The 25,503-nt window shown below is 40.5% G+C and overlaps 1 protein-coding gene across 1 annotated transcript in view; it reads right to left on the reverse strand.

Annotated features, from left to right (window-relative positions):
• rgs9a (regulator of G protein signaling 9a) overlaps window positions 1–25,503 on the reverse strand; it is a 50,261-nt gene that overhangs the window by 21,054 nt on the left and 3,704 nt on the right. The window contains exons 3-10 of the mRNA XM_057861034.1: window positions 9,617–9,667; window positions 8,931–9,037; window positions 5,611–5,662; window positions 5,388–5,446; window positions 3,461–3,537; window positions 3,282–3,363; window positions 3,128–3,190; window positions 1,609–1,638 (exon numbers count right to left, since the gene is read on the reverse strand). Coding sequence (XP_057717017.1) covers window positions 1,609–1,638; window positions 3,128–3,190; window positions 3,282–3,363; window positions 3,461–3,537; window positions 5,388–5,446; window positions 5,611–5,662; window positions 8,931–9,037; window positions 9,617–9,667 — 521 coding nt within the window. The remainder of the gene's footprint in view (window positions 1–1,608; window positions 1,639–3,127; window positions 3,191–3,281; window positions 3,364–3,460; window positions 3,538–5,387; window positions 5,447–5,610; window positions 5,663–8,930; window positions 9,038–9,616; window positions 9,668–25,503) is intronic.

Here is a 25,503-nt window from a genome sequence, read left to right on the forward strand (position 1 = left end):
CCCAAAAGTCTGGCTGTGGCCATTCACATCTGTGTCTTGACACTCGGTGAGACATGCTATACGGAGTTTTTGGATCGAAACAAGGTAAGTACGCAATAATATCTCATTAAAATCACGGTGTCTTTAATTATGCCCTCTCATGCTCTAACCTCGAGTTAGGGCTTAGGGGTTTAAATGTTTTTTTTTTAAATGCCGACCTACTTTAAAAAAAAAAAAAAAAATCCTCCAGAAAATTGAGATTTTAAGCTTTCCAATGATGTATTAGACATGCTTACTGAACAATTTAGAAATTTGGCCAAATTGGGGGTCTCAAAGCGGAACTTCAAGTCACCTGAGTGTTTAGCGCCATATATATCTGTTTAATTATGTGTTTTTAATTTAATTTAATTTATTTATTTAATAGGGACAGTGCACATTGATGAACATCTAAAAAGATGTAAATATGCCAGATTGTAGCAAGTATATGCTAATTTACATCTGTAGTCCCTAAACAGGTGACACAAAGATACAAAAAGGAAAGAAATAACAAAAGATTACAATAAAACAACACAATACAATACGTTACTGAGAACTTAAAAGTCAGTGATTGCAAGACTGATTTGCTTTCAACCACTGCTTGAGCTGAGTTTTGAAAGTTCGTATTGTGGGACATTGCCTGATGGCGAGTGGTAAACTGTTCCAGGTTTTACAGGCCTTTACAGAGAGAGAATTGTGACCGAAGGCTGTTTTTCTGATTGGAACCTCACAGTCCCCTCTAGAGGAGGCCCTGGTCCCGAGACCTCTGTGAGCCCTTTTTTTTTAGAAAGTCCGACATGGGAGGTGGGGCAAATCCATGTAACACCTTGTACATTAGACAGGCAGTTTTAAAAATTTTCAAATTCTCAAGGCTCAATAAGCAGTACGTTTTTAAAATGTTACACACATGGAATGACATTGGTTTTCTGGCAAAAACCTTTAACGATTTCATGTAGAGTGATTCTATCCTACTGCATGTATTTACACCCACCAGTTGCCAACAAGTAATGCAGTATTCAATGTGTGATAAAATCATTGAGTGTAGAAACATTCTAGCAGCCCCAAGTGTTATAAAAGATCTTATTTGTTTAAAATTATTCAGGTTGAATTTTACAGTGTTACAAATTCGTTTAATATGGCTTTTAAAAGAGAGTGTGGAATCAAGTGTAACTCCAAGGTACTTGAATTCGGAGACAATTTGTAATTCCTGTCCTCCCAAAAATACGCCTGAATGTTTGATGTCCAAAGGTTTCTTTGTAAACATCATACAAACAGTTTTACTTGTGTTTAGTAGAAGGCAAGATTTGTTGAGCCAATCATTTACAGGAATCATAGCCGATGTGAGCGCAGAAGCTGCGTCTTGAGTATTTTTTGCACTGGTGAAGATGACGGCGTCATCAGCATACATTCGAGATTCAACATTTACACATGAATTTGGCAGGTCATTAATATACAGAGAAAATAACAGGGGGCCAAGCACTGATTATAATTATAGTTTGGTCTTTTTAAATCATTGTTTTCCCTCACTGATCTCTCTAGGCCGAATAGAAGAGCATTAATTTGAAGAAAATACACTCACAGTTCGATACTTACAATGCGTCTGTATTGGTCAAACGAGATTTTCTGAAAGACAGAGAAGATTGATAAACAGCAATGGAAAAAAAACTTAATTTGAATTGGAATGAAACGGGTTGTTGAGCAATAGCAATAAATACAGGATACAGTGAGTGGTACCTCTACATACGAAGTTAATTCGTTCCAGGACCTTGTTTGTAAGTCGAAATTGTCATATGTCGAGCAGGATTTTCCCTTTAGAATACATTATACATGAATTTGTTCCACAGCTCTAAAACCTACACTAAATCATTAACAAATACTGCTGATACTACTGGAAATGGCAATTACAAATAGCAAAACAAATAAATTATAAATAAAAATTGGAATAATATTATAATATTAATAATTCCTGTAATAATGTAACAAATCGGGTTCTAATGTGGCAGACATTTTTTTGGGTGCTGTACCTGACAGTGAGCTAGAGAGTGCAGTGGAGATTTTACTTTCTCTTTTAATGTTTTGTTGCTGGTGTCAAGTACGGCAGACAGTGGGTGTGTTGTATTGCTCAAATTGATGGAATAAATGATTAGAAATCTGATGAAGCTGGCGATTTCTTTGGCGATGTTACCACAATAATGATTGTCACCTTAACGTGTAAAGACTGGCAAATGGCGGTCGGAGGAGGACTGCCGAAATTGTAGACATTCTACGGCCGTATTATTGAGCCAGTTCACGGATGTGCACACCACGCTCATACTGTATTTTTCTATCTTCATTTCAATGGTAAGCGTCACCTCTTTCCTTTTTCACCACCTGCAGTAACCTTGGAACCCGTGTTTTCTCTCACAAGAAAATCCGCCGTGCAGCCGTCTTCGGGCAAAACAAAGAAACTGCGGCGCTGTCATAAATCGTCATATTTCGAGCATGTCGTTGGATGTAAAAACAAATGGTGAGTCAAATTTTACGTCGGATGTTGATAAAATCGCGTTTCGAAGCGATCGTATCTCGAGGTACCACTGTATTTATATTTTGAGATCATAAATAAACTACTGTCCATTATAGAAGGTTGAAGACTTATGGGAATTCTATCGTCTGCGTTTTGCATGATGCCAACATGTTGTACAAGTACAAGGATTTACAGTATACGAGTGAAGATTGCCCGTCACACTCATTGCCATTATGAAAGCAAATCTGGAAGAAAAGAGAAGAGAAAAAACAGAATAAGTTTGAGCAGGAAAAATTGTGGTTGTTTGAAGTTCGGAAAAACCAGGGAAAATTCGCTGTTGGTTCTGAGCTTAAAAATGGAAACCGGCTTACATTGTGTGTTCCTGCATACGCTAAGAGTAATGAAGATGTTCCATTAGTGCAATGATCGAGTATGATGTGACGTGAGTGAGTGAGTGAGTGAGTGAGTGAGTGAGTGAGTGAGTGAGTGAGTGAGTGAGTGAGTGAGTGAGTGAGTGAGTGAGTGAGTGAGTGAGTGAGTGAGTGAGTGAGTGAGTGAGTGAGTGAGTGAGTGAGTGAGTGAGTGAGTGAGTGAGTACTGACCTGTTACCTCATCGGTGTTGGGATCAATAAGGCGATCTGGACCATTATCCAAAGCACTGTGTGTACGACGCTGGATACATGTAGGAAATTATCCAACGTAACATGTCACTCAAATTAAATACAGTAGCCTATATATTGAATATATAAATAAGCACTCTTACCGGTGGCCTATTCACAACCCAGTAAGCTCTCTCCTGGCAATCAAACACGACACGATCTGGCTTCTTTCTCTCTCTACTTGCCCTAATACACAAAATAAATGAGTGATAATGTTATAGACTTATAGAGGTACCTGGAACTTCAATATTTGATTATTTTCCTTAACGATGTCAATACATACTTGTACTGTTCAGTGGCCTGCATCACGATGAAGTCCCACTTGTGGTAAAGCCATTTATGCAGGCGGTTGTAATGTGCCTGTTTTGAAAAAAGTAGATATTTCAAACTCTACTCTTGGTCATGAACCATTACACTACTAACAAGATGATGCAATTTCTGGAGGAATTGCGTGAAGATGATTTACCACTTCGTGTCAGTCACTTCCGATTCATTATGAGGCATTTTCAGGTCAATTCCTTACTAACTTATTGGTTGCCATTGATGTCGCTGTTGCCATTATTACTATGGAGGGGATAATGACATTCATTAGGCCATAATATTTTGTGCCCACCCCCCTTAGGCAGCAATAACTTCAACCAAATGCTTTCTGTAGCTGCAGATCAATGTGGCACATTGATCAGGACTAATCTCGGCCCATTCTTCTCGACAAAACTGCTGTAGTTCAGTCAGATTCCTGGGATGTCTGGCATGAACCACTGTCTTTAGGTCATGCCACAGCATCTCAATGGGATTCAAGTCTGGACTTTGATTTGGCCAGTCCAGAACCTGTATTTTGTTCTTCAGAAACCATTCTGAAGTTGATTTACTTCTCTGTTTTGGATCATTGTCTTGTTGCAGCATCCATCCTCTTTTCAGCTCCAAATGTTTGACAGACAGCCTAAGGTTTTCCTGCAAAACATCCTAATAAACTTTTGAATTCATTCTTCCATTAATGATTGCAAGTTGTCCAGGCCCTGAGGCAGCTAAACAGCCCCAAATCATGATGCTGCCTCCACCATGCTTCACGGTGGCGATGAAGTGTTGATATTGGTGAGCATTCCCATTTTTCCTACACACATGACTTTTTGAGTTACTCCCAAACAACTCAACTTTGGTTTCATCAGTCCACAAAATATTTTGCCAAAACTTCTGTGGAGTGTCCAAGTGCCGTTTTGCGAACATTAAACGAGCAACAATGTTTTTTTAGACAGCAGTGGCTTCCTCTGTGGAGTCCACCCATGAACACCAGGATTGGCCATAGTTTTACATATAGTTGATGTGTGCACAGAGATATTGGACTGTGCCAGTGATTTCTAAGTCTTTTGCAGACACTGTAGGCTTGTTTTTTTTACCTCTCTGAGTATTCTGTGCTGAACTCTTGCCATCATCTTTGGTGAACGGCCACTCCTTGGAAGAGAAGCAACAGTGACAAACTCTCCATTTGTCGACAACTTCTCTGACTGTCGACTGATAAACATCCAGACTTTTAGAGATGATTTTGTATCCTTTCCCAGCTTTATACAAACCAACAATCCTTGATCGCACGTCTTCAGACAGCTCTTTTGACCGAGCCATGATGCACATCAGACAATGCTTATCATCAAGACAATTCTTACTAGGTGTGTGTTTTATAGTGGGCAGGGCAGCTTTAAACCACTCATCAGTGATTGGGGACACACCTAACTTAAACTGTTTGGTAAAAATTGGTTTCAATTGCTCTTTATGTCTCCTTAGGCAGAGAGTTCACTTACCTATTATTCCCCCTTCTGTCATTGTTTGCATGCTATCCTCATTAAAATATGAAAATCTATAAATGTTTGGGTGGTTTTAGTTAAAGCAGACACTGTTTTTACATATGTGTGATTTTCACAACGATCAGATCACATTTGATGGTGATTTTATGCCGAAATGTGAGAAATTCCAAAGGTTTAGATACTTTTTCATACCACTGTAGCAACCACCACAGCAAAGCTGCCATTGCAATTTCTCCAGAAATGGCATTTTCTAGTTACATTTATTTTAAATCCTGTGCATTAGTAATTACATAATAACAACCAACTCAAAAAATGTCAGAGTTGCCAATTTGCCATAACTAACAAGAGAAAACATTTTTATTCAGTTCAATTTTATGCCTACAATCAGAACAACAAAGTTGGCATACACAGTACCTGTTCATACGGTTCCAGCATGCCTTTCTTGCGAATGTTTCTCTTCGCCAGATAAATGGCTAGAAAGCCATAAGACATTCATCAATTAATTAATTAATAAGACAAAAATTATTATTTCTGCAGTATACTAAAAAACAAGGCAAATTCTGCGAAGTCAACACACTCCTTCCTACAAAATAGGAGTAACTGGTTACTTTCAACAGTAAGTACCGAATGAACTCACCATAGTCCGTGTCATCGGCAACCCACTTCTGTGTAGGCCAAAAGTATGGAGTCTAGAATGGTGAACGTGGAGAATAAAAGAAAAGGTTAATTGTCAGTTTGCTAACATGCACAGCTGCAAACAAATCGACTACAATAAGGGTACAGGTGTCATTCTAATATGCTGTGGTGGAATGTAACGAACTTCGTTACTGTACTTATGTACATTTTTGTGTATCTGTACTAGGGGTGTTCGATTTTACCTAACAAGAAAATCCCGATTATTCCCGATTATGAAATAAGAATCTGGGGATTGTGTTGCGATACATTGCGATATTAAAACTTAGAAGAATTTCCACCAGACTTCAATAGCTCTGTTTGGGAAGACTGGTTGACTCACTATGACACGGGGGTGGAAGTGGCAGCAGTAACCTCAACCTCCATCTCCTAATTTCTCCCGACATTTCCTAAATGAAAAACCTAAATTTTAACTCTTTAAGAACATTGGCTGTACATTAAAGTTGAAGCTAGTGTAAACGTTTACTTTTCGTTTTTTCTTTAAGATATACGTCAAACGTTCTTCCAGTACAGTCAATATGTAAATTTAGTAAATCATATCAGTCCAATCTGCAAAATAAAGTCCGCTAGCTTAGATGCTATGAATGCTAATGTATTTACACTTCTCTCATAGCAAATCGCTAAACATAACTAAACAAACAGTATCGCCAAACTTAACCACAAATTCCAACATCAACTGAAACAACTTATAGCCTCATGTGGGCCGAACACGTCTGGTTTTCAGTCATAAAAGGTACCAGAGGGCATCATTTGACAAAATGCAAAACTTTAAACAAACCATCACAAATCACACGAGTTTTGACAGTTGCCGTCATATTTTTCGGGATCAAAGCACCGTGTGCAGCAATGGCGTTTCGGCTCGGAAAGTCATGGCGGAACGGGCCGTTCTGGCCCACTTTCACTCCTGCTATGACCACATTGTATTCATTAGAGATGTCCTGATCCGATCATATGATCGGAAATGGGGGCATTTGCGCCATCTTTTAGAGGATCGGAATCGGCTGCAAAGGATCGGATTTTTAATTAAAAATATATATTTATGTTTTTCTGTTTCATGCTCTTACAGCCTCTCAGGCTGCCTCATAAAAAGCAGTGCGACCAAACTGTTTTTCCTGGTCACCAATATAGGTGGTACTTAAAGTAAATGGTGGATGACAAGTTTGTAGCTTTATCTTGCCAGAGAAGCCTCGGGAGCTCTACGATTAAAAGCACAAATGTGTTAATCATCGTTAAGCTAGGTACACAGTCTGAAGGGGGCTGTAGCCACTCATTCATTATGTAAGTGAGAAGCTGTTCTCGTTATCATCAGCGTCAAAGCAAAATAAAATGGTAAATGGAAAGTACTTACACTGCTAGCCAAAAGTGGCACCCCTGCAATTCTGTCAGATAATGTTCAATTTCTCCCAGAAAATGATTGCAATTAAAAATGCTTTGGTAGCAATATCTTCATTTATTTTGCTTACAATGAAAAAACACAAAAGTGAGTGGTAAAAAAAAATTAAATCACTGTCATTTTACACAAAACTCTAAAATTGGCCGGACAAAAGTGTTGTTACCCTCAGCCTAATACTTGGTAGCACAACCTTTAGACAAAATAACTGCGGACAACCGCGTCCGGTATTAATCAATGAATTTCTTACAATGCTCGTCGTTCTTACATTTGTCTTTGGCCAACTGCTCCAGGTCTCTGAGATTTGAAGGGTGCTTTCTCCAAACTGCTATTTTCAGATCACTTCACAGGTGTTCTATGGGATTCAGGTCTGGACTAATTGCTGGCCACTTTAGAAGTCTCCAGTGCTTTCTCTCAAACCATTTCCTAGTGCTTTTTGAAGTGTGTTTTGGGTCATTGTCCTGCTGGAAGACCCATGACCTCTGAGGGAGACCCAGCTTTCTCACACTGGGCCCTACGTGATGCTGCAAAATGTGTTGGTAGTCTTCAGATTTTATAATGCCATGCACACAGTTAAGCAGTCCAGTGAAAGAGGTAGCAAGGCAACCCCAAAACATCAGGGAACCTCCACCATGTTTGACTGTGGGGACCGTGTTCTTTTCTTTAAGGGCCTCATTTTTTCCCCTCTAAACTCTATGCTAACGTCTTTTCCCAAAAAGCTCTACTTTTATCTCATCTGACCAGAGAACATTCTTCCAAAACGTTTTTGGCTTTCTCAGGTAAGTTTTGGCAAACTCAAGCCTGGGTTTTTGTGTCTCTGGGTCAGATGTGGGGCCATAGAGTCCCTTTTCACTCAGACGCCGACGGATAGTACGGACACTGTTTTACCCTCGGACTGCAGGACATCTTGAACTTGTTTGGAATTTAGTCAAGGTTCTTTATCCACAATCCTTACAATCTTTCATTGAAATCTCTCATCAATTTTTCTTTTCCGTCCACATCTAGGGAGGTTAGCCACAGTGCCATGGGCTTTACACTTATCAATGACACGTCGGACGGTCGACACAGGAACATTCAGGTCTTCAGAGATGGACTTGTAGCCTTGAGATTGCCCATGCTTCTTCACAATTTTGCTTCTCAAGTCCTCGGACAGTTCTTTGGTCTTCTTTCTTTTCTCCATGCTCAGTGTGGTACTCACAAGGACACAGGACAGTGGTGGAGTCAACTTTAATCCATTTTAACTGGATGCAAGTATGATTTAGGTATTGCCCCCACCTGTTATGTGCCACAGGTAAGTAACAGATGCTGTTAATTACACAAATTAGAGAAGCATCACATGGTTTTTCAAAAGGTTGCCAATACTGTCTGGCCCAGTTTTGTGTAAAATGATAATGATTTAATTTTTTTCCATTTTCTTTTGTCTTTTTTCATTCCAAGCAAAATAAATGAAGATATTACTACCAAAGCATTTGTCATCGCACATTGCGATGGCAATGTTCAAACGATAGTTTGTGCAGGCCTACTTTCTACTTAACTGGTTTGGTTCTTTCAAGTGCCACAGAATATTGTGTTCTATGGCTACATAAACAGTGAACTTACACAAAGAAAGATTAGATTCCCATCTTTCATCATAAAACAAAATTTGTTTCTACTCTTTTTCATTATTTAGTTATGAGCAGGTGAACATCAAAAAAGAATATTGTTTATACGTCTTTTGTAGTGAACGAGTCAATGGTAGACAGCAATAATAGAAATGTACAGTACAATTCACACTTATACTCTTTATGAGAACACTAACATGATAGTGCACTCGTCTTTCCTTTGACAAAATGATTTAGAAAAACAGTAATTTGTAAAAGTACATGTTTTTCTACCTGGAACCGGTAAAGGCTGCTATCATTACACATGATCAGTTTCTTGTGGTTCTGCAGGGCATAGATGTATCCGTAGGCCACTAACATGGTGCCAAAGGCCTGGGCTTCTACAAGACAAAAAGCAGTTAATAGGAAGTGACAATGACTGTTTTTAATAGACAAAATTCAAGCTTTTTCATCAGTATATGTTAAAAGTGTAACGGTATTTTTATTTGTCCTCTACTGTCATGGTACGGGCATCACGGTTCCGTGCACGCAGTCAGATGGCGAAAATGTTTGAGCAAAAGAAAAAAAATCCATGTCAGAGTTAGTCGACCTCCAATCCAACGGGCGGAAGAGGTAATGCACCTAAACCAGGGCTCGGCAACCCAAAATATTGGAAGAGCCATATTCGACCCCAAAAAAACCTTCAAAAATACAAATATGTCTGGAGCCGCAAAAAATTTAAAGCCGTATATAATCCTTAGAATGAAGCCAATGCATGCTGTACAGTGGTATGAAAAAGTATCTGAACCTTTTGGAATTTCTCACATTTCTGCATAAAATCACACCAAAAAAAAACAACAACAAAAAGGCTTTTTGTTTTCCGTTGTACCGAACCCGTACCGAATTTTGACCCCCTTACCAAGGTACATACAGTACCAAATCGTCACTTCTGTGTATCGTTATACTCCTAGTATATGTACCTTCTGTGGTGGTCTTCATCTTGTTAGCAATCCATGCAATGATGTCTTTACCTGTTTGGAGAGAGGTAATAACTGAAACACTAAACACGAATACAGTTTTCTCTGTATTCCCAAAGCCTTAATACAGATTATTTCAGTTAAATAAAGAACTAATGTACCTATATTACTCTTTTATCTGGATGTCCTCGATCCTATCACGTGATCAGAAATTGGGCCCGATCATGTTATTTTTAGAAGATCGGAATCAGGTGAAAACGATTGTTTTTAAAATGTATTTATTTACAGTGGTACCTCTACTTACAAACGTTTCTACATACAGAATTTTCATGTTAAGACACGCCTCAACGGGAAGATGTAGCCTGTTGTTACGATAAAAAATTCTGGATATGAAAGGAAAAAAATACAGTATGGCTGGTACTCGCAACTCCCAGTTTACTAAACGTAACATACTCATAGCTGCTCTGCCATTGGCTATTGCCTAGCATTCCTGGCATCTAATTGGCTAAGAGGGACCTCTGTTGTATGTGTATGCGTGTATCCCAGCATCCTCTTCATTCGTCCCTCGTGTTCTGACAGCTTTATATGAGTGTATTAACTACAGTTTTTTTTACTCTATTCCTGTTTTGTTTTGTTTTTTTACATTATGCACAACTCTGATTTTATGTTTATTCTGCAGTAATCTATTTTTTATGCATTATAAAAGATTTATGTCTGAATTTTAGGGCGCGTGGAACGGATTAGGGCATTTGCATGGAAAATGTGTGTCCACTTACAGACTTTTCAAGTTACGAAACTACTTCCGGAACGAATGAATTTAGTGAGTAGCGGTACCACTGTATTTTTAGTTTTAAACATTAACTCATTGGCCGCCACTGACGGCGATGTCCGATCCATTTTGACTTGGAGGGCTGCTGCAAAAAAAAGGGTTTTCTGTTCATCCTAAGTGTCACTGTCCACTCTGTTGTGTTAGTTTCTGTCATATACGAGACGGAGAAACCAGTTGCATATTGCAGACACAGGATTTTATTGATTTTGACAGGCAAAGGAAACAATCAGGTCAGGCGGTAGTGGCTAGTTGACACGCAAACATATGCTGAATTGCTGACGGCCTGACACTGAATGTTGTCTGTTCGAGGCTTATATAGTGTTCTCAGTTGTTCTTTGCGACATAATAAAGGGTACATAGTACATGTGACGAAAGCTTTGTGATGCATGAGTGTGATGCAATATGCTGAAACATTAATAGCTGCAACATTAATACATGCAATATGATGAAACATTAATAGCTGAAACATTAATACATGCAATATGATGAAACATTAATAGCTGAAACATTAACACATGACAACTTTCTTTTTAAGAAAATTCCCCATTTATTAATGACATCACTCTTCTACGATATTATCACACCAGTGTCGGGAAATTCAACTGTTGTAAGCAACTTTATTTGATTCCTCCTATAAAAATCAAATTTTGCAGTTTTATGAAGTATGTTCAGTTCACTCTGTTAAAGCTATTGAATTAAATCATTTCAAAAGGTTTATTTGCAGAGGTGGGTAGAGTAGCCAAAAAAGCTTATTCACGTAGCATTATTCAGAGTAGCATTACTTCAAAATAATATTTCTTGAGTAAAAGTAAAAGTAGTTATCCAAAATATTTACTCAAGTACAAGTAAAATACTATTTGGTGAAAATACTAAGTTAAGTTAAGCCAAAGAAAAAAAACATTGAATTGCGGCGAGAGAAAAAAATTCTACAGAAATTAAGCATTATTTGTCCAAAGAACCTGAGTGCCCTCTAGTGGAGAAAACATATTTCTTATGAAACTATAAAGGATCATATGTCTGGTTTTCCTTGGTCAATCGGTGCCAAATTAAAACGGGGAGAGGGATTAAAATCTGCTTTTTCGAGTCACGTTGACTGTGGCGCTCTATGTCATATACATTTTTTTTTTTACCGTCCTTTAAAGACGCCATGTGATTGAACAGGCCGGTGTGAGCAAAGAACGGCAAGCTTGACTCTGATTGGTAAAATGGGAGTCGTGGGATTATTGATCCGATGTACCATTGGTGAAATTGGTTGAGCTACTGTTGGCATCTCTGGCAAAAAAAAGAAGTAGATAAAAGAGTAGGACTAAAAGAAGAAAAATGTAAGGACTAGTGTAGCCCAAAGTAGCGGTGTAGCTGGAGTAACGTTTCTTCTACACAAATCTACTCAAGTAAGAAGTATGTGTAGCGGATGATGTTGTTGAGTCTGTGTTGCCGTGTTCAGCCGCTCGTGACTCTCTAGGGCAGCGGTCTCAAACCGACTCCACAAAGGGCCGCAGTGGGTCCTGGTTTTTGTTCCAACAGATCCAGCACAAACAGTTCAACCAATGAGGTTTCTACTAACATAAGCAGCACCTGATTGCAATCAACTGATTACACTTGTAAGAAACCAGATTGGTGAAAAGGTATTTGTCTCGTTTGGTTGGAATGAAATCCAGTACCCCCTGCGGCCCTTTGAGGACCGGTTTGAGACCACTGCTCTAGGGTCTTGTGACTCAGCCGGTAACGCGCACGGCTACATAGTTCCACAGAAGTTCCCTAGGTGAATTCTGTTATAATGTAGTGCTCACTACACAGGTCCCCCAAGAATTCACCCACATAGGACGCTAGGCTTAACCCTATTTAACGGAACTGAACGGTCGGGTTGCACGGCCAGGGCGCCAGTGGAAGACGACCAAATGGACGATCAAGAGGACGTGCAGGATGCCAGGCGGTGGACGACCAAGCAGAACGATCAGGAGGACGTCCGAGATGCCAGGCGATGGACGACCGAGGAGGACGATTGGATGTCCCGGACGAGGAGTGCGTCGTGCAGCACCGCCCAGGCGTGGCCGGAGAAGCGGACGCCGAAAGAGGCGGCATGCGTTGCTCAGCTGTGGCCGAGTATGATGTCGAGACGTGCGATGTGCAGTGTTACCCAGTCAAGGCTGTAGACGAGGGCGACAGGCCCGGGAGTCGGAGTTGCCCGGCTGGGGATGAGGGCGACTGGCAAAACGAACCAAGTCGACCGGCCGCAGCAGGAGGGAGGGAAACGCCGAAACCCGACCTGAAGCGATGTCATCGTTGTCCAAAAGCGGTGGACGAGGAGAGGCGGCGGTGGTCGCAGGCACTGGCAGAGGAACGACCTCTGAGACTTCCGGAGGCGCATGCACAGCACCGAGATTAGCGGTGGCGTCCAGTGGCGCCGGCAGAGGAGTAACGTGCTGGAGTAACGTCAGCAGAGGCCAGAGACGCAGGTGCAGGATTGACGTCGCCAGGAAGACCAAGAGCAGACACTGCGTCGACGAGAAAACCAGCGCCGGACGAGACGCCGTCGAGAAGGCCAGGTACAGATGGGACGCAGTCGAGAAGGCCAGAGGTGGACGGGGCGTCGTCGAGTAGGCGGGAGGCGGGCGCATCGTCGTAGAGTACAGGAGACGAAACAGCAATGTCGGCGTCGGGAAGCGCCAGAGCGGGAGCGTGCTGTGGCTGCGCGGGCAATGGGACGGGAGGACGACCGCGAGGATCCGAGCGGAAGCACCGCCATCGTTGGCGGGAACCTCAGGCAGTAGGGCTCTCGTGGCTGGCACTCCGGGCCTCTTTGAAGTCGATAAAGCATGTGATGGTTCAAAACACATGAGAAGGTCCCCCTTAAGAGCCCCATTTTTGTCCTCTTTTGGAGGAAAAGCAAGGAATCGCTGAACTCTGACCGCCGTCGAGTACCCGAGCATAGCCGCCACGTGGTAGAAGCGCATGAATCGTCCGAAATACCATGGAGGACAAACTGCGCCTCCACGTACGCGAACCACGCAGCCGCAGAAGACTCATTAAACATCGTAGCTGGAGAAAGCCAGCGTCTGCCATTGCTTAAAGCGTTCGTAAAATGCCTCTGAGACTTTAACGAGGCAAGTCGGGGTCACCAGTGTAGCGGATGATGTTGTTGAGTCTGTGTTGCCGTGTCCGGCTGCTCGTGGCTCTCGTGACTCTCTGGGGTCTCGTGACTCGGCTAAATAGTTCCTCCCAAGAACACAACATGCCCCACACAAGTTCCTAGGTGAAATTTGTTATAATGTAGTGGTCACTACAATGGCTTAGTAATACTAGTCTTAGAAGTATATTTTTCTCAAAAAGTTACTCAAGTAAATGTAACTGAGTAAATGTGACGCGTTACTATCCACCTCTGTTTATTTGTAAAATCATATGAAATCATTGATAGTGTACTAGCTATTAAGCTAGCAAAGCTAGGCTGAGGGCTATCTTTAGCACAAAATGTCCTCTCTGTTAGTGTCCACTCTGTTACTTCCAAATGGCACCTATTAAAAAAAAAAAAAAAAGACCCTTCAGAGGATCGGAATGGAGTGGAAAGAGAGTGCATTTTAAAGATTTTTAATTGCTACGAAGCAACAAAATAATCCAGATGAAAAGATATTGTCAAAAAAAAAAAAAGTATATTTTGTTAGAAATTATTCGATACTCGACTAGATATCGGCAGCTCTTCAAAATCAGGTGACTAGGACTGCAACTCCGGTGCAAAAATATGTGATTGGGACAACTCTACTCTTTTACATTTAAGCATTATTTTTAGGGCTGTCAAAATTATCGCGTTAACGCGCAGTAATTAATTTTAAAAATTAATCACGTTAAAATATTTGACGCAATTAACGCACATGTCCCGCTCAGACAGTATTCTGCCTTTTGGTAAGTTTTACAGCAAGGTTTTTATTGCTGTCTAACAGCGAACTCTTGTGGTCGCTTTGCGACATGGTTTAATGCTTTCTTGCCAGTTCAATATGGCTGCACGACGTCTCGGGCTGACGCCTACGTTGTAATGTTAGTCTGTAAGTATGGTTGTTGTAAAGAATGTACATATTATGTTAGTATGCGAAATGTTACATTTTTTGTATGAGACGCTTTTTGTTTATGTTTAGTGAACCTGTATAGCGTGCTAAGCTAACGTTGTTGCTAATGCAATGCTTGTGTACTTTTTTTTTGTAGTTTCACTACGGTCTAAAGAGGACAGTGGTTTGAGGCCATTTTATTAATAAATCAGATGAAAAAGGAAGAAGTCTGATTATTAAGGCGTCGTTCACTAGCTGTCTAGCTTTGGAAAAAGTAGACGCTTCGGAGTGAGGACAGCATAGACAGATTTAAATGACAGTAGAGTGAAATGCCCACTACAGTCCTTATGTACCGTATGTTGAATGTATATATCCATCTTGTGACTTATCTTTCCATTCCAACAAATTATTTTACAGAATATATATATATAATTTACAGAAAAATATGGCATATTTTATAGATGGTTTGAATTGCGATTAATTGCGATTAATTACGATTAATTAATTTTTAAGCTGTAATTAACTCGATTAAAAATTTTAATCGTTTGACAGCCCTAATTATTTTATCTACAACACGTACATAATCTCTCATTTTCTGACAACTTTGTTTGGCCTTGCCACGTATGATACACTGCTGGCCAAAAGTATTGGCAGCCCTGCAATTCTGTCAGAATGTGTTAAATATCTCTCAGAAACTGATTGCAATTACAAATGCCTTGGCAGTAATATCTTCATTTATTGTGCTTGCAATGAAAAAACACAAAAGACAATGAAAAAAAAAAAATCATCCTTTTACACAAAACTCCACAACTCCATGGGGCTGGACAAAGGCATTGGCACCTTCAGCCTCATACTTGGTAGCACAACCTTTAGCCAAAATAACTGCGAACAACCGCTTCCGGAATCCATCAATGAGTTTTTTACAATGCTCTGCTGGAATTTTAGACCATTCTTCTTTGGCCAACTGCTCCAGGTCTCTGAGATTTGAAGGTTGCCTTCTCCAAACTGCTATTTTCTGATCTCCCCACAGGTGTTCTATGGGATTCAGGTCTGGACTCATTGCTGGCCACTTTAGAAGTCTCCACTGCTTTCTCTCAAACCATTTTCTCGTGCTTTTTGAAGTTTGATTTGGGTCATTGTCCTGCTGGAAGACCCATGACCTCTGAGGGAGACCCAGCTTTCTCAAATTGGGCCCTACATAATGCTTCAAAATTTGTTGATAGTCTTCAGACTTCATAATGCCATGCACACACATTCAAGCAGTCCAGTGCCAGAGGGAGCAAAGCAACCCAAAAACAGGGAACCTCTGCCACGTTTGACTGTGGGGACCGTGTTTTTGTCTATGAAGGCCTCGTTTTTTCCTGTAAACTCTACACCGATGCCTTTTCCCCAAAAGCTCTACTTTTGTCTCATCTGACCAGAGAACATTCTTCCAAAACGTTTTCGGCATTCTCGGGTAAGTTTTGGCAAACTCCAGCCTGGCTTTTTTATGTCTCAGAGTCAGAAGTGGGGTCTTCCTGGGTATCTTCCTATAGAGTCCCTTTTCATTCAAATGCCAACGGATAGTACGGATTGACATTGATGTACCCTCGGACTGCAGGACAGCTTGAAATTGTTTGGATGTTAGTCGAGGTTCTTTATCCACCATCCGCACAATCCTCCGTTGAAATCCCTCGTCAATTTTTATTTACTGTCCAAATCTAGGGAGGTTAGCCCCAGTGCCATGGGTTTTACACTTATTGATGACACGGCGGACGGCACATTCAGGCAACATTCAGGTCTTTAGAGATGGACTTCTAGCCTTGAGATTGCCCATGCTTCCTCACAATTTTGCTTCTTAAGTCTTCAGACTGTTCTTTGATCTTCTTTCTTTTCTCCATGCTCAATGTAGTATACACAAGGACACAGGACACAAGCTGAGTCAACTTTAATCCATTTTAACTGGCTGCAAGTGTGATTTAGTTATTGCCACTGCCTGTTATGTGCCACGGGTACGTAACAGGTGCTGTTAATTACACAAATTAGAGAAGCATCACATGATTTTTCAAAGGGTACCAATCCTTTTGTCCGGCCCATTGTTGGAGTTTTGTGTAAAATGATAATGATTTCATTTTTTTTTCATTCTCTTTTGTGTTTTTTCATTGCAAGCAAAATAAATGAAGATATTACTACCAAAGCATTTGTTATTGCAATCATTTTCTAGGAGAAATTGAGCATTATCTGACAGAATTGCAGGGGTTTTGGCCAGCACTGTGTGTTAACCTTTCCCCCGCTGATCTTTGACCAGATTAAAAACCAGACTAAAGATTAGAAAGAAGTACTGTATCTAGGTCTCATCCAATTGTAGGCTTCCCTATTTAACCTGTAGTTAGAGCTTAGACCGCCATGACAGCTTGTGTTCAATCCCAGTTTGTTGGAATGCAGTCAAAATGAAGTGATACCGAATGATTTCTAGTTAATATTTTTTCTAACTTAAAGAACTGATAATATGATTTAGAAGTTTTATACAAGACAGTGAAAAAAGTGAAATTCAAATTCTAAATTCAGTATTGGAATCAGAACTGAAAATACCTTCAGTTCACTTAATTAGGCACTGAAAAGTCAACTGTTGGGATCGAGAATGCTTTAATCTGTAACCATTTCTATATTTTTACACTTTTATATTCTACATACTTATATAGTATTCTGTTTTTTTTTTCTTGTCGAATGTTCGACTGCTCAGCACATCCCATGCGCTATGACCAATTCTCACCATTCAAACTCCAAAAATTCACGCAACACAGGCTCTGTTTCGAAAGCCGTAATTCATTCCAAATAGCAAAAACACCGAAATTTCTAAAATGTAGCTTGTCCTAGATTTTTCATCATATTCATTTAATTTTCACATTAAAGTTTGGGAAATCAAGACGCACCAAAGCTGCATATAGTTTTTGACAAAAACGTGAGGTTTGACAAAAATTGGACCAAACACCCGCATTTATTTTCAGTGACCCCAATTCATTTTTTAATGTGAAAGAAATGACTCGATATTATCAGGCATTAACCATAAATCAATGAGAAAAAAACCCCAGAGAAAAACCAAACACCACAAAAAAAAATCACCCCCCCAAAAAAACCCAAAGAAATTTGAAAAACTGCCAGTAAAATGCAAAAAAAACCCCAAAAAACTTAGTGAAAAAAAACACAAAAAACAGAAAAACCCAAACGGTGGGAAAAATGGATAAACCACGAAAAACCTAAAAATACACCCAAAAAACTCCTGACCCCCCCGCCCACCAACCCCGCCCCCCCCAAAAATCACAAAAAAAAAACAGTTTTAGTGTTGTTTTCGTCAACGATGACGATAACTAAAATATTTAGTTAACGAACACTTATTTCATGACAATGACAAGACGATAACAATCTAAAAACGTGTTTTGAGAGACTAAAACATAACGAGCCTAATGCCAGGTTTCGTCTGACGAGACAAGAACAAGACAAAAATGAATGAAAAAAAAAAACAAAAAATTATCACTAGTTACTTTGCCAAGTAACTAATTACTCTTACATTCAGGTAACTGAGTTACTAACGCAATTACTTTTTGGGAGAAGTAATTTGTAACTGTAATTAATTACTATTTTAAAGTAAAATTAACAACACTGCATATACTGTATATAGATATAACTAGATGCAAAATGACAGACACGGCACTAGATGCGTTAGTAAACAGCTGCCATCTTAAAGCAGTAGACCTTTTATTACGGCTCTGTTGTAGAGAACCTTCCTAACGAACCTAAGTAACTTTTTATCTAAAATACTTCTTAATCGGCAAAATCTTGACTTGAATCTATCTTTAAATGATGAAATAGTTTTAAAACTTTCATTTGTCGAAAGTAGAGAGAAGGGAACTAATGCAATAATGGGAGCAATTTTAACAACTTTTAACAGTTGATTCAGGGTGAAGGGTAAATTCGGGCAAAGAATTGGGCTCGGGCCAATTGTACCAAAAACCTTCACAAAAAAACTTCACATAGTGTGGCCAATGTTTTTTTTTGTTTTTGCTTTTGTTTTTTTTTGAGGAAAAAAAAAAAGTAATTATCACCAATTACTTTGCCAAGTAACTAATTACTCTTACATTCAGGTAATTGAGTTACTAACGCAATTACTTTTTGGGAAAAGTAATTTGTAACTATAATTAATTACTTTTTTTCAGTAAGATTAACAACACTGCTTGTAAGTACCCTTAAAATTTAGTGTTGCAAAGATACCATTTTTTGTGCCCGATACCGATACAGATACCTGGCTGTGCAGTATTGGCCGATACCGATACCATTCCGATACCACTCTGTTTGCAAAAAAAAACCCAACAACATATATATATATATATATATATATATATATATATATATATATATATATATATATATATATATATATATATATATATATATATATATATATATATATATATATATATATATATATTAGGGCTGTCAAAATTATCGCGTTAACGGGCGTTAATTAATTTTTTAAATTAATCACTTTAAAATATTTGACGCAATTAACGCACTAGGCCCGCTCAGACAGATTTAAATGTCAGTACAGTGAAAGGCCAACTTGTTAATTGTGTTTTATGGAGTTTTTCCGCCCTCTGTTGGCGCTTGGGTGTGACTTGCATATGTTATGTGGCGTAATGTCGCCCTCTGCTGGCGATTCAGTGCAGCTGATTATTTGGGTTTCGGCGCGCTTTTCTGACGTGATTATATGTCGACGCGAACTTACACTAATAGACAGTGCTCTTCAGACCAGCTAACGTCCGCATCCAGTATTCAGTGGCAGTTCTCATAGCCCCATCACACTGTTTGTGTCTAATACATGCATCGCTTGTGAGTTATATTCCTCCTTTGTTTATATTCATGAGCATTAGATAGTTATTGATGATGTGTATTTGAATTTGTTCACATATATGGTGAAATGCAGTTACATTGTTAGATGCTTGTGAGCTAATTGGCTAGTACTACTGCTCAAATGGACACGTGTGTGTACATTTTATGTTATTTTGTGATTTATGCAAGTTATTGACACATTGCCGTGTTATTTTCAGTTTTACAAAAATACAACAAACGTGCTCCTGTCAAAAAGAGATGACTTCAGTAAAGCCCATGCAACTTTGCCACACCGTCTGATTTCTTTTTGGAACTTATGTTCGCTATCTGTCAATTTGTGTACTCACACACATTGAGGACAGAATAGGGCTACTAGTTTATTTTTTGATTGAAAATTTTACAAATTTTATTAAAACGAAAACATTAAGAGGCGTTTTAATATAACATTTCTATCACTTGTACTAATATTCATCTTTTAAGAACTGCAAGTCTTTCTATCCATGGATCACTTTAACAGAATGTTCATAATGTTAATGCCATCTTGTTGATTTATTGTTATAATAAAAAAATACAGTCCTTATGTACCGTACGTTGAATGTATATATCCATCTTGTCTTATCTTTCCATTCCAACAATAATTTACAGAAAAATATGGCATATTTTATAGATGGTTTGAATTGTGATTAATTGCGATTAATTACGATTAATTAATTTTTAAGCTGTAATTAACTCGATTAAAAATTTTAATCGTTTGACAGCCCTAATATATATATATATATATATATATATATATATATATATATATATATATATACATATACAGTGCTGCTCGAAAGTTTGTGAACCCCACAGCGATGGTCAGATTTTTTGTAAAAAAAACTAAAATAACCTTATTAAATGTTAAGTTATACCCAAATCCACAATACTGACATTCCAAATAATGGACTGAAACAAAAGAAATAGTTATATTGTCATTCTTTATTTAACAAAAGTGGTTGATTTAAGAAAAACTCAGATATCATGTGTGCAAAAGTATGTGAACCCCTTCAGTTAATAGGATATTGCGCCTCCTTTTGCAGAGATTACCTCAACCAAACGGTTTCTGTAGTGACTAATCAGCCTCTCACATCTACTTTGGGGGATTTTTGCCCATTCTTCCTTGCAGAACGCAGTCAGTTGAGAGAGGTTTGATGGGCGTCTGGCATGAACTGCTCGCTTCAGGTCCCGCCACAGCATTTCAATGGGATTTAGGTCAGGACTTTGACTGGGCCAGTCCAGAACACGAATCTTCTTCTTTTTCAGCCATTCCTTGGTTGTATTGCTGGAATGCTTTGTATCATTATCATGTTGCATGATCCACCTTCTGCCAAGCTTTAACTTCAAAACAGATGGCGTCAGGTTATGTTCTAGGATTTGACAATATTCCTCAGAATTCATGATTCCCTGGACTATGTGGAGTTGTCCAGGTCCTGAGGATGAAAAGCAAGCCCAGATCTTGACATTCCCACCTCCATGCTTCACTGTTGGGAGAAGGTTCTTTTGGTGGTATGCAGTGTTGACTTTTCGCCAGACATGGCGGTTTTGGTTGTGACCAAACAGTTCAATTTTGCACCTACATCAGTTGATGAAAACTCTTTTTAATTTAGTCTCGACAACACAACTGTTAAAAAAACAAAAAAAAAACTACTGAATTGATTGATTAGGAAATCAGGTTGAAATAATAGAAAATTCCAAAATGTTGAGGGGGTTCACAAACTTTTGAGCAGCACTGTATACAGTATATGTACGTATAAGGGATGCAACGATACAGTTAAGTCACGGTTCGGTACGATTTTTGATACAATTCAATACATTTAATGCTCTGAAACAGAAAATACAACTGTTATTATTATTTTATTTATTTATTTATTTTGCTAACAAGCAAAAATAACAGTGCCATCATATAAAAAAGCATTTTAGTGCATAATATTTATGTGCTTACTTCTTACTAATCTGAAAAAAAATTGTATATACTGTAAGTGCTGAGAACAATCTTTACTGTTTGTAAAGTGGGGCACACTGTTGATTGCTGCAGCTCTCTTAGCAGCTATATTTTATTTTTTTATTTTATTTTATTTTATCTTTATTTTATCAGGCAGTCTCATTGAGATTAATATCTCTTTTACAAGAGAGGCCTGAGTACAAAGAAACATTCACAAATATTAACACAAAATACACTAACGGAAACAGTTACAATAATCAGTAAAAACATCAGACAAAAGAGATTTAAAATCACCAAGATGAATGATTGACTGTAGTTTAAGAGTAGTTTGCAATTTTTGCCATATAAGGAAAAGTCCTATTTGTGGTCCGAGTCCATCTGTAACATGTGCTGAATTAACAGTATTTGCAGCATTATCTATAGTCACTGGTATGGATTGATTTGGCCTGCTTAACTTCCATTCAGTCATGGCGGTTTCTAATTCATCAATGTAGTATATGGACTACGCGTCGCTCTGGGCTCACGCAGCTAATGGCATGGGATCTAATGTAGCACATCTAGGTTGCTATTTGATGATATCTAGTATGTGCGCGCGAGAGTTGGCATGGGATCGGACATAAGACAACTAGGATGCTATATGATGATATCTAAGTGTGCGCGCTGCGCCGCTTGAGTGTTTTCTGGCCACAGAAGTCACTTCTGCTCATTACTGCACAACACCAGCATTATATGACAATCGATTTTCATAAACAGGACGAGTTTGAAGTACGGCGCTCTTAATTTGCCACTCATTGTTCATCATGAAACCATGAGTTTGCTTAGTCTCTCACGGTCTTAAACTTTCTGATGCCCTCCGCACCATTACACCAAGCGATAGCTTAAGCATGCTAATTGTTTGTGAATGCCATGTTAAAACAGCAGCGTAACATCGCGGATATGCGTTGTAGTGAACATCCTTAATATTGTAGTCGAAGGTGTTATTTCGAGACAAAGACATACGAATGTCATGCATCGGGATTTGGGAAGTTGGCTCACGTGGGGAGGACAGTTCATTTGCGCTAAAGTGATGCCAGTAGATGGTATCGGCGCCCTAAATGTTGGTACTCGTCGATACCGATTCCACCAATTCAGGCCGTATCGGCGCCTCCTGCCGATACTGGTATCGGTATCGGTGCAACTTTATTAAAATTGACAAGAAACCCACAAGTGGGTTGGGGCAGCGGCCATAGTGCCCTCCCGGGTCGGCCCGGCCTGGGCCGCGTCACTTCGTAATAGGTACCGGGGAGGTGCTTCCTGGTGTCATACCGCGCGCCCCTCCCGGCCCGGGGGTGGAGTGGGGGGTTGCGCCTCCGTCCCCTTGGCCTGTCTCTTGGCTTGGGTACCCCTCCGGGGCAGCAGCGGCTACCGCTGACCTTCTATTGGCGGGATCATCAGTGGGGCCCCTGAGGCCTGTGATGGAGATTGTTGTCCCCTGCTGATATGGTGGGTATCCCCTGGTCTCAGGTGCTCGGTGTGGCGCCTGTCTGGGGTACGGGGTAGGTGGTGGCAGGGGCTCTTGGGGTGGTCTGGGGCAGGGGGTTGGTTGTGGCCCTGGTGATTCTCCCACCCTGCGGCCGGTGGTTCTGGCGGACGGGGCCAAGAGAGCCTGCCTCTTAATTCACGCACTCTTCACTTTGCACTGTAAATATCTTTCACCCTGGCACCTACATACTCATTCATGCTTCCGCGGAGAATCGGAACGGGGCCGACTCCGGCTGGCTCCCCCCTTGATTTTATTGCACACACACCAAGGTTGTAGGATGGATGGGACCAGTTGGGGGGGGTGCTCAACACCACGGTTGCCTCCTCACGGCAGGCCCCGCCATTCCCACACCTCTTTTAACGCACTACATACACCATACTCCTTAGAGAAGCACCAGCGAGGGGCGGTCGGACAGGTGGCAGGGTAGAATTTCCATGCGGCGGTCCCACTGCCCTTAGCCGAGCACTCCTATTTTATTGCATAAACTTCACTACCCTCCCCACACAATCCCATTGCGGTATTTGGTAATTGCTGCCAGTCGGGGACCTGACAGCCACAGTAATAGTGGGGTAGGTGGGTCCCACATTTTTGGCTTTTCTCAATGGCGTGGGTCCCGGGGCGTGGCCTCCTCTCTGCCTGGGCTGCTGGCCTCAAGGGTGGGGGAGGTCGAGGCCCCAGTCTCGCGCCGCCCAGGCGGCTGCTTCTCTACATTCTCCTACTTCCACCTTCCCCTTTCTTTTCTGCCTGGGTATTTGCCCTGTGCTCCAGTGCGGGTCGCTGGCTGGGTGACGGTGGGTTGGCTGCGTAACACCTGCTCCGGTGGGGGGTCCTGCCCTGCCCTGGGCTTGGTGGGCTATTGGGGGTCCCGTGATATGCCGTGCTGGTTGGGAGCTGTGGCTGGGGGTGGTGGTGCATCCCCTTATCCCATCCCTGATGGCCGGTTGATGGGGACGCAGATGGCCCGGGGGACCACCCAGGATCCCGGGGGCATAACGACGGCTCCTTTGCTGGGCTACGGGAGGAGGGATGGGCAATGGGAGTATGCCATACCCCCATGTGATACATTAAAACTTTTAAGTCCCCCAAATCGGAATTCATGCAGCAATCACGTCAGCAAAGCGCAAGAGAGACAGGCCACTACGGTAGCGATGGAGCTGTGCATTAGCGTTAGCGCCTAGTTTGAACGCGGCTTTTAGGGAAAATGTGGGCTTGACAAGAGTCATAAAAAAAAATAAATGGAGGTGGGGGAGAAGATAAGCCTGAGACTGCTCAGTTTTCGTTTTGTGCTCCAAATGAGCAATATTCCAAGATTGCTTACATGGCCGAGAGTCCGGGCAAACAGTCCGTATGCACAGTGCGTGCATGCTATCAATCCATATGAATTTTGAATATAATACTAAATGGGGATTTTTTTATGCCTGTTATTTGTGTCCTCTTTTGGAAATCAAAATATGATCACCCAAGAATGATATTGAGCCAACATTTTTTATAATGCTCCTGCGCATGCAGGTCACTGTGCTCAGAGCATCTCGAACTGTGAATTAGTGCGCATGCGTGATACTTGAATGGGCTCAATGGACAAAGGCAGTCTAAACGGGCACGCCAAAAAAACAGAAATGACAAAAAAATCGCAATTGTGACTCAAGACCTGCGGTATGAACCTAGCCTAATTGTAATACTGGTTGTGTTTTAGGAAACACTGACATTTACCATCTTATGTATGTAGAGGATGTGGTGATGCTCTCCCGATGCAGTGCTGACGTATGGGAGTTACTCTCAATATATTCTCAGTTTGGTGACCAATTTGACATCAAATACGATGCAGGGAAAAGTAACATGACGATTTTACACTCAAACGAAGATAGGGGACTGTATTCCCTCGGTTTTTTTCTGAGCAAAAAAGCTTTGAATATTTGCAAAGAGGTTAAATATCTCAGCCACTTCTTAACTGATGATTTTTCCGATGACATTGATATTCTCCGTCAATGTTGTAATTTTTATGCACAGGCAAACATGTTTAAGAGAAGATTTTTTATGTGCTCCTTCCATATTAAAACCTCACTGTTTAGGGCATACTGCACACCCTAACCTAAATGTAGCTTACACTAGCCACGTTTACATGCTGACTTTTATTCATACCGATTCAAATCATTCCGAATGGAAATTTCACATCAGCTGTTTACATGTCACTTCATCTATTCCGATCCAGCGTTTACATGTGTCTGCCTTTATTCCGAAAGGACGTTTGACAACTGCCGTCTGACATGCGCAGATTAATCAAAACAAAGCGTCACGTTGCAAAACATGGAGATCGATCGTCAGATCAGCTGCTGTTTTAACTTTTCGAGTGGAAACAAAACTTCAGAATGATACGCCGTTCATTTAAAAAGTTGTGTGGGTGCGCTGTGCGTGTGCTTGGAAGCCATGTTGCAAGTGACGTTACTTACGTCACCAAGTGACGTCACCACGTCAGTACGGAGCATGTGCAGAAAGAACGCAACCAGACACCATTCCGCTTCCGTGTTTACATGATATAATTTTACTTCTAATCGGTTTGGGAAAAGGAATATTCCACCCCTGTGAATCGGAATGAAATTCCATTCGGTTTGGGCCTGTTCATTCCGAATGAGGTGTTTATATGGAACACATTTATTC

Source organism: Corythoichthys intestinalis, chromosome 16 (genome assembly GCF_030265065.1).
Source record: "Corythoichthys intestinalis isolate RoL2023-P3 chromosome 16, ASM3026506v1, whole genome shotgun sequence".
NCBI classification, from domain to species: Eukaryota; Metazoa; Chordata; class Actinopteri; order Syngnathiformes; family Syngnathidae; genus Corythoichthys; species Corythoichthys intestinalis.